General features: G+C 56.2%; 1 protein-coding gene across 1 annotated transcript; it reads right to left on the minus strand.

The window, feature by feature from the left end:
* Window positions 1–5,311: 5,311 nt before the first annotated feature.
* On the minus strand, window positions 5,312–7,456 carry LOC105541572 (serine protease 30-like). Its single transcript, XM_011982656.1, has 6 exons — window positions 7,405–7,456; window positions 7,298–7,324; window positions 6,909–7,074; window positions 6,557–6,825; window positions 5,900–6,060; window positions 5,312–5,683 (listed from the first exon to the last, which is right to left on the minus strand). Exons 1-6 carry the CDS (start codon window positions 7,454–7,456, stop codon window positions 5,387–5,389), a joined length of 972 nt encoding a protein of 323 aa, XP_011838046.1. The 3' UTR covers window positions 5,312–5,386.
* Window positions 7,457–8,813: the final 1,357 nt, after the last annotated feature.

The following is an 8,813-nucleotide window of genomic DNA, read 5'->3' on the forward strand; positions in this document are numbered from 1 at the left end:
TGAACCCGGGAGGTGGAAGTTGCAGTGAGCTGAGATTGCACTACTGCACTCCAGCCTGAGTGACAGAGCAAGACTCTGTCTCAAAGAAAGAAGGAAAGGAAAGGAAAGGAAAGGAAAGGAAAGGAAAGGAAAAGAACTGGGTTCCAAGCGCTGCTTGTGGAAACCACTTTCTGCTGAAGTGTTTTGTGTATGTGTGCCAGTATTACTAGAGTGCTAGTAAGTCTCCTGTGATTTGAATCTTTTTTTTTCTGGGATGAGGGGATGGATGGATGGATGGATGGATGGATGGGTGGGTGAGTCAGTAAATGGATGGATATCAGTAGATGGGTAGGTGGGTGGGTGAGTGGGTGGATGGATGGATGGATAGGTGGATGGATGGATGGATGGATGGATAGGTGAGTGGATGGATGGATGAGTGGGTGGATGGATAGGTGGGTAGGTGGGTGGGTGAGTGGGTAGATGAACGGATGGATGGATGAATTTATGAGTCAGTAGATGGGTGGGTGGGTGAGTGGGTGAGTAGATGGATGGATGGATGCGTAAGTGGGTGGGTGGGTGAGTGGATAGATGGATAGAAAACACACTAGCAGGACCAGGCACAGTGGCTTACACCTGTAATCCCAGCACTTTGAGAGGTCTAGACAGATGGATCACTTGAGCCCAGGAGTTCAAGACCAGCCTAAGCAACATGGCAAGACACTGCCTCTACAAAAATACATAACCGGGTGCGGTAGTCCCAGCTACTTGGGAGGTTAAAACAGGAGAATTGCTTGAGCCCAGGAGGTACAGATTGCAGTGAGCTGAGATCACACCATTGCACTCCAGCCTAAGAAACAGAAGTAAAACCTTGTCTCAGAAAAAGAAAAAAGAAAAAGAAAGGAAAAGAAAAAAAAAAGAAAAGAAAAAAAGAAAAGGAGAGGAAAGACAAGACACTAGCGTTCATCATGATCCGATTTTGGACCAGGCGCAATGGCAAGTGCTTACACAAGTATTGCTTCATTTAATCATCACAAACATCCTTGGGATGGGTGTTAATCTCACATTTTTACAGACAAGGAAGCCCAGGCTGAGTGAGTGAGTCATGGAATTTAAACCCCAATCCCACAGTCCTCCTACCACTTCCTGCTCAGGTGTTGGCCCAGTCCCACCATTGTGTGGGGAGGTTCTTTCCTGAGGGTCCCCAAGTGCCCAAATACTTCAGCCGCCACACAACATGTGATTTTCTTGTCCTGAAACTCCGAGGTCCACACGCCCACAGTACCGCTGGCAGAGCCTGCTGTGATCCTGAAAATTCCTTTTCATCGACTCACTACAAGTTCAGAGACAAGGTGCGTGCCAGGCCTGCACCCTGGGCTCCAGGGTGAGGAAGGAACTGCTCAGCCTGTGCTGGGTCCCTGCCTCTGCTCCTGCTTCTCACCCTTGGCCAAACATTCCCCAATCCTGGGCGGCTCTGGCCTTGGGACAGAAGTCAGCCTGTCAGCCTTCCAGAACACCTGAGTCCATTGTGGCCACTTCCTCATCCCCACACCAGCTCAGCCCTGCAGGGGCGTTTGAATTGTTTCCTCCTACACAACACTGAACTGTGCAGCTCCCGCCCTGACCTGTCTCTAAACAGCGTCACTAGTCCCAAGGCCTCCTGCAGTCCACTGGGCCCACAGACACGCCGACCAGCAAGCTGGGAGTCCTACTGAGAGACATTTGGTGCTGGCTGCCGTGCAGTCAGAGTGGGCCAGGCAGCCGGGGCCTAAGAGGAGCTGCTCGAAGGGCCGGGCGCGGTGGCTCACGCCTGTAATCCCGGCACTTTAGGAGACTGGCGTGGGCGGATCATGAGGTCAGGAGATTGAGACCACAGTGAAACCCCGTCTCTACTAAGGATACAAAAAATTAGCCCAGCGCGGTGGCAGGTGCCTGTAATCCCAGCTACTCAGGAGGCTGAGGCAGGAGAATGGTGTGAACCTGGGAGGCAGAGCTTGCAGTGAACCAAGATCACGCCACTGCACTCCAGCCTGGGCGACTGAGCGAGACTCTGTCTCAAAAAAAAAAAAAAAAAAAAAAAAAAAGAGGAGCTGCTGGAGGAAGTGGAGCACCTTGGATGCCACCTGGACTCACGTCTGCACCTACCACCGTCTCGGACCTGCACCCAGCCCCCGGCCCAGGCACCAGGAGAACCCTCTGTGTCTTTCCAACAAGCCCCGGGCAGGAGGGGCTTCCCAAGCAGAAGCACCAGTCTCCTAAGTCCTCCACAAACAGCACCTGTGTCAGGGGCCAGAGAAAGAGAAGACAAAGAGGGCTGTGTGTGCAACACAGCCCAAGTCAGGTGGGAAAAATCCTCCTGTGGCTTTTGCTGTTGGCTGAGGCCCCTTCCTTCTAACTCACCGTTGGCAGGTGTCAGACACCTCGGAGAGAAAAGAGGCTCAGCAGGCTTCCCCTGACGGTGGGGGTCGAGGAGCATGCGTGCTGTCCACTGCCAGGAAATGTGGGGGATGCTGAGGACCACACAGACACACAAACACACACAAATACACACCCATTCAAACATACACACAAAAATACCCACACACGCACACAAATACACACCCAGACACACATACACACAAATACACACCCACTCATACAGAGACACACACAAATACACATACACACAGACAAGCACACAGATACCCACCTACACACAAAAATACCCACCCACACAGAGACACACAAAAACACCCACCGACACACACACACACAAATACACACCCATCCACACAGAGACACACTCACACACACAAATATCCATTCACATACACGCAAATACACACTCACCCCCCACACAGAGACACACACACACGCACCCATACATACATACACACACAAATACACACCCACCACACACACACACCCAGAGACACACACACCTATCCATACAGAAACACACATACACACCCATGCAAATGCACACCCATACACAGACACAAATACCCACACCCACACTCACACACACAGACACATACACATACACACACACCTACCCCACAGAGACACATAGACACGCAGACACACACACACACATGAACATAAAAACACACAAACACCCATCCACACATAGGCACACACATAAATACACACCCACATACAGACACATCCACACACAGACAGGCACACAGCCTGGACAGGGGCCTCCTGGATGGGAGTGGATCCTGGCACAGGGCTGAGGGCATAGCAGCCCTGGTCATGGTCATCTGGGGAAGAGACTGGAGGGGTAGGCTGGGCATGGTGGCTCACGCCTGTTATCCCAACTCTTTGGGAGGCTGGGGCGGGCGGATCACTTGAGGTCAGGAGTTCAAGACCAGCCTGGGCAACATGGTGAAACCCCATCTCTACTAAAAATACAAAAATTAGCCAAGTGTGGTGGTGTGCACGTGTATGCCCAGGCAGGCTGAGGTGGGAGGATCGCTTAAGCCCAGGAGGTCGAGGCTGCAATGAGCTGAGACCGAGCCACTGCACTCCAGCCTGGGCAGTAGAGCAAGATCCTATCACAAAAGAAAAAAGGAGAGAGAAACTGAAGGGGCTGATATGTAAGGAGGGAGGCTTAGCGCTTCTGAGACATCCTTGGTGCTTCGGGCCTGTGTGAGGAGGGACTGCCGACTCTAACATTTAAGCAGAAATCCAGAAGTGAGGACTTTGTTTTAATCTGTCACTTTCCCTCCTCACTAGATTTCTGGAAGGAGTTATTTATGAGTGAAGAGCCGGAGAATCCATTAGCAAACTGATGCATGAAAGTGATGAGCAAGAGAAAGTTGTGAGACAAAACAGAGAAACTGAGAGGCCAGAAACTTCCACCCAGGAGGATGAGCTCCTGGCGGATCCAATGAGTCCCTCCAGGACGCCGTCCATCCCGGGATGAAGGCAGAGGGGTTGGAAGGAGGCGAGGCCATTGGGGGAGAACAGGACCTTATGAAGGCGGGCCCACAGCAAAAGGAGGGATGATTCTTTTTTTTTTTTTTTTTTTTGAGACAGAGTCTCGCTTAGTCGCCCAGGCTGGAGTGCAGTGGCGCGATCTCGGCTCACTGCAAGCTCTGCCAAAAGGAGGGATGATTCTAGAGCATCCAGTCTTCTAGTGCAGTAGAACAACCTCATTTTTCTAAGAGGTCACCCAGCTGAGGGTGCTCCCTGGGAGGGCTGAGGCGTTGGGGTGACAACTCCACTGCCCACTCACCTGCGACCTCAAAGCCCCTCTCCTCCATGGGGTGCTCCCAACAGCCACCTCCAGGGCAGGGGAGTGGCGATGGGACAAAGGCTGGCCCAACTGTGCCCTACCCAAGCAGAGGGTCCTTCCCCCAGACCTGGTGCCAAACTGGAGTGAAAGCCCAGCCACCTTGTCTCACAGAGACGGGAGAGTTTCTTAAACTGACATAGGCTTCGAGCTTCCAAATGGACCCCTCCCTGCAAGTGTGGAACTGGCTCTGCCAGGCACTGCTTTGCCCATGCTTCTAAGACACAGGCAGAGGGCGCTGCCCACCACACTAGCAATGGCCTCAAAGCCCCTGTTCACGCCTGAAACAGCCCCCAGGGCCCCCACTGGCTGCAGGCAGCAGAGGGCAGGGTGGTGGGGGAGGGCATGGACACTCCGTGGGCCGGAGCTGGGAGAACAAGGCCTATTATTGGACAGTTGGTGGCCATGGCAACTACACAAGAATGCCTGAGACTGAAAATCCGTGGGCTTCAAGGAGCTCCAGCTCTTGCACTGGCTGAGTCACGGTGACTATATAACTCTTCCTCCCACTTTTGGGACACTTTTTTTTTTTTTTTTTTTTTTTTGAGACGGAGTCTCACTCTGTCGCCCAGGCTGGAGTGCAGTGGCCGGATCTCAGCTCACTGCAAGCTCCGCCTCCCGGGTTCACGCCATTCTCCGGCCTCAGCCTCCCGAGTAGCTGGGACTACAGGCGCCCGCCACCTCGCCCGGCTAGTTTTTTTTGTATTTCTTAATAGAGACGGGGTTTCACCATGTTAGCCAGGATGGTCTCGATCTCCTGACCTCGTGATCCGCCCGTCTCGGCCTCCCAAAGTGCTGGGATAACAGGCTTGAGCCACCGCGCCCGGCCCTTTTGGGACACTTTTGAGAGGGACAGGGATCTTATCTAACAACACAGGATAGGCATCGCCCAAGACCGTCCTGAGCAAGTCTGGACACCGTGACCCTATTGATGAAGATGTTCCGCAGACACTGCCCGGGGCAGGCACCATGCTCTCCCAACCTACCACAGCCAGATGTTTTTGTAAAGAATAAAAATGAATTGCTAGAAAACCAAACACATAAAATACACATTAAAAAAACCTACAATATTTATTATTAGATTCCATCAATCCTACCAGAAGGGGGACCCTGGACTTCATGACTCAGGGTTCACAGAGACCCAAGCAAGCGTACGGTCAACAGCTCAAGCAGCAGCACTGGGTGGGACCTGGAGGTGCCTGGATGGGACCCAGAGATGCCTGAGAGGAACCCAGGGGCACCTGGGCGGGCCCCGGACATGCCTGAGCGAGGTTCAGCCAGGGTTCTCTGAATCCAGTCTGTGTAGCTTAGCACCTGGGTGTAGACACCAGGCCGGAAAGGCCGGGCACAGCCGAATCCCCAGCTCACAATGCCAGCCTGGACCCACGTATCATTGATGGGGCAGACCAGCGGCCCCCCGGAGTCACCCTGGGGGAGAGAGAGGGAGGGCCCCATGAGGTCTGCATTGAGGGAGACACCTGGGCCCCAAGTGCCTTCAAGAATCTGCTGCTGAGGCCAAGGAGCCAGGCAAGGACTCTGGTCCCTCTGGAGACCCTGAGGCGGGGAACATGGGGACAGAGCCCAGGACAGGGTGAGCCTAAAGAGCCCACACTTCTGCATGGGGTGACCAGAAGCTGCAGTCACCTGGCAGGAGTCTTTCTTGCCCTGGACAGAGCCAGCGCAGATCATGTCGTCCTGGATGAGGCGCTGGCCGGCCAGACTGGGCTCTCCCAGGTGGTACATCAGCTCACACGCGTTCGAGTCCAGGAGGGGCACAGCCACCTCCTGAAGGACACTCGCCAGGGCTGGATGTGATGCGGGGGCCAGCCTGAGCCCACCTCAAGCCTCGTCCCCATCAGGTGAGCCTCTTCCCTCTCACCTGGGATGGTGGCAGGCTGCACCTCCTATCTCTGCCCACCCACCCTGCCCGTCCCAACTCCTAAACCAGGAGACAGTGGGGTCAGGGAGCAGTGCTCAAGCCCAGATCCTCTCCCATGACCCTGGCTAATCTCATGACCTCTTAGCCTTGGCTTATTCATCCCACCATGGGCACAATCCTGGACACTGGCTCAAGATCCCCAAAATCTAATATGCTGGTCACCTTGGCCAAGAGGAGTCCCACAGTCTGGACAGTATGGTTCCTGGCCCCAAGTGTTCCCAGCTTCAGGGTGGGGTGGGAGGGGAGAGAAGATAAACATGCGGACCAAGGTCTGTGGAGACCACTCAGGCTGGCTCCGCGTGGTCCCTGGGCTGGTCCTCCCTGGCTAGGAGTGGGAGCTGGTGAATGCATATTCCCCTTACCTCTCTCCTGGGTGGACCCCCAGCCTGTTACCCAGCACAGGGACCCAATGGTGAGGGGGGTCTGGGGTCCTGGGAGGCAGACGGGGCTGAACTGGGAGGCCTTCAAGGGGAATTCCAGCTCCATCAGGGCAATGTCCCCGCTGGTGGTGGCCCCACGATATGAGGAGTGGACCAGGAGCCTCTTCACAGTCACCAAGGTCGAGTGGGGCTCTGAAAGGGAGGGTGTCAGCCCTCCGACTTTAACACGGTAGAGCCTGGGATCCTCAGACCTGAGAGGGGAACGGAAACATGGCCCGCTGCCGGCAGCCGCTGAGGGGAGGGGCGAGGAGCACCCCCACCCAGCGCCACTCACCTCAGGAAGCAGTGGGCGGCCGTGAGCACCCAGCGTGGGTGGATGAGGGAGCCCCCACATATGTGCCCCACTGAGGCCAACCACAGGCCAACCTGCCACGGCCAGCGTTCTTCCTGGGTGTCTTGGCCTCCCACAATCCTCCCGGCCTCCTTGGAGTGGCCGCATTCTGCAGAGGGATGGGCAGGTGGGAGACCTCAGCTTTCTTCTCTCTCAGAAAGCCCCTCCCTACCGGTCTCACTCTTTACCCTAACACCTTCTGACATCCCTCAGCCCTTGATGTCCAGGGATGAGGCTCCCGGGGCCAAGGGCCTCTGCATGTCCCCTGGGGCCAGTCCTCCCTGGCCAGGAGTAGGGGCTGGCTGAGTGCAGGGATGAGATGTCTACGGTACCTGAAGGCAGCACATCCCCATGGGCCCCTGGAAAGCAAGAGAGCAAAGGGGAGCACACAGGCTGGCAGGGGGTGGGAGGGAGGAGAAGACAGAGGCGCACCCCTCACCTGGCAGCAGCCACAGCAGCAGCAGCAGGATGGGGCCTGCCCGAAGCCCCATGGCTCCTCTTCCCTACAGACACTGCACTGGGGTCAGAGTCCTTGGACGGCACCAGAGGTTGGGGGGGCGGGGGTGGCAGGTCATTAACCAGTGGCAATCACGCTGGAGCCCTCTGTGCCTGGCAGAACCTGCCCTCCTCAGATGCCGCTTGGGTTCCTGTCCCACATGTTCCAGGGAGGTGGTTTAGAGGAGGCTGGGGATGCCAGGGCCCACTTCAGGCCAGTCCCTCCAAGGAGCCAGAGGTCAGAGGACCGGTCAGTCCACCCTACTGGGCTGAGATGTGGAAGCCCCACCCATCCTTCCGGCAGACAGGAGACCCCCACTGCTTCACCTACTGGAAGCTCTGCTCAAGGCAGAGGTGGGGACCAACCCTCTTCACCCTGTCCCCCACCAGGAAGTGTAGTGTATCCACGCAGGCCAGTCGGGCTGCCCCAGCCCACCTCCCGCCTCCCTTCCCACCAGAGGGACCTGTAGTTCCTGCAGCGCCCTCCCGGGGCACACCGTATCTAAGGGGCTGGTGCCCAGGGGAGCCCTGTTCGTTGCTATGGGAACAAACCACAGCCCAGCCCTCCAGACAGGAAGGGTCGAATCAGGAGACACGTTTTCCAGGTACTACTTCCTCCTGCTGCTGCCACTGCCCAAAACCTTTGGCCCCAATCCCAGGGTCAGGAGCAGAGGCGAAGCCAGTCCCGAGGCAGCTGAGGACCACGCCATGCGCTTGGTATTGTGCATGGCCTCCAGCCCGCACTGAAGTCGGCCTGACCCGAGAAGCCCAGGATCGCTAAGGAAGCTCCCCACTGTCGTCGCCTCTCAGCCCCACACCCACCCATCCACAGGCAGCCGGGATGCTCACTCAGCCACGTCGAGGACCTCATTTCGGCCTCGCTACGACTCTGCCAACAGGGGGCGCCACAGGAGGTTACGGGGTCGCAGGGACTCCTTTCTGTCCGTTTCCGGCGGTTTTCCGTCAAACTTCCTGCGCTCTTACGGAAGTTGAGGGTGTTTCGCTAAACTTCTGGTGGGCTCTACGAGGGTTTCCAGTGGGCTCCAAGAGGGTTTCCAGTGGACTTCCTGTGTGATCAGGCGGGGTTCCGGTCAGTATGCGAGTCCTGTGAGCATCATCTCAGCCTGGCCTCAGGTCCTGGAGGGTCTGGAAAGTGAGTGGTCCCTCTCAGGAGCCAACCAGAAGATGTTCCCACTGGCCGACGATGGGAGCATCACTGTGGGCAATAACTTGGACTGATTTAAATACGTAAAATAGGCCGGGCGCGGTGGCTCAAGCCTGTAATCCCACCACTTTGGGAGGCCGAGACGGGCGGATCACGAGGTCAGGAGATCCAGACCATCCTGGCTAACA

Source organism: Mandrillus leucophaeus, unplaced genomic scaffold, assembly GCF_000951045.1.
Source record: "Mandrillus leucophaeus isolate KB7577 unplaced genomic scaffold, Mleu.le_1.0 Scaffold240, whole genome shotgun sequence".
NCBI classification, from domain to species: Eukaryota; Metazoa; Chordata; class Mammalia; order Primates; family Cercopithecidae; genus Mandrillus; species Mandrillus leucophaeus.

Coding starts and splice junctions, on each gene's coding strand:
- LOC105541572 (XM_011982656.1), bottom strand. CDS start 7,456: ATGGGGCTTCGGGCAGGCCCCATCCTGCTGCTGCTGCTGTGGCTGCTG. Junction 7,075..7,297: donor TGGGGATGTGCTGCCTTCAG/GTACCGTAGACA, acceptor ATCCCTCTGCAG/AATGCGGCCACTCCAAGGAG. Junction 6,826..6,908: donor GCCGCCCACTGCTTCCTGAG/GTGAGTGGCGCT, acceptor TTCCCCTCTCAG/GTCTGAGGATCCCAGGCTCT.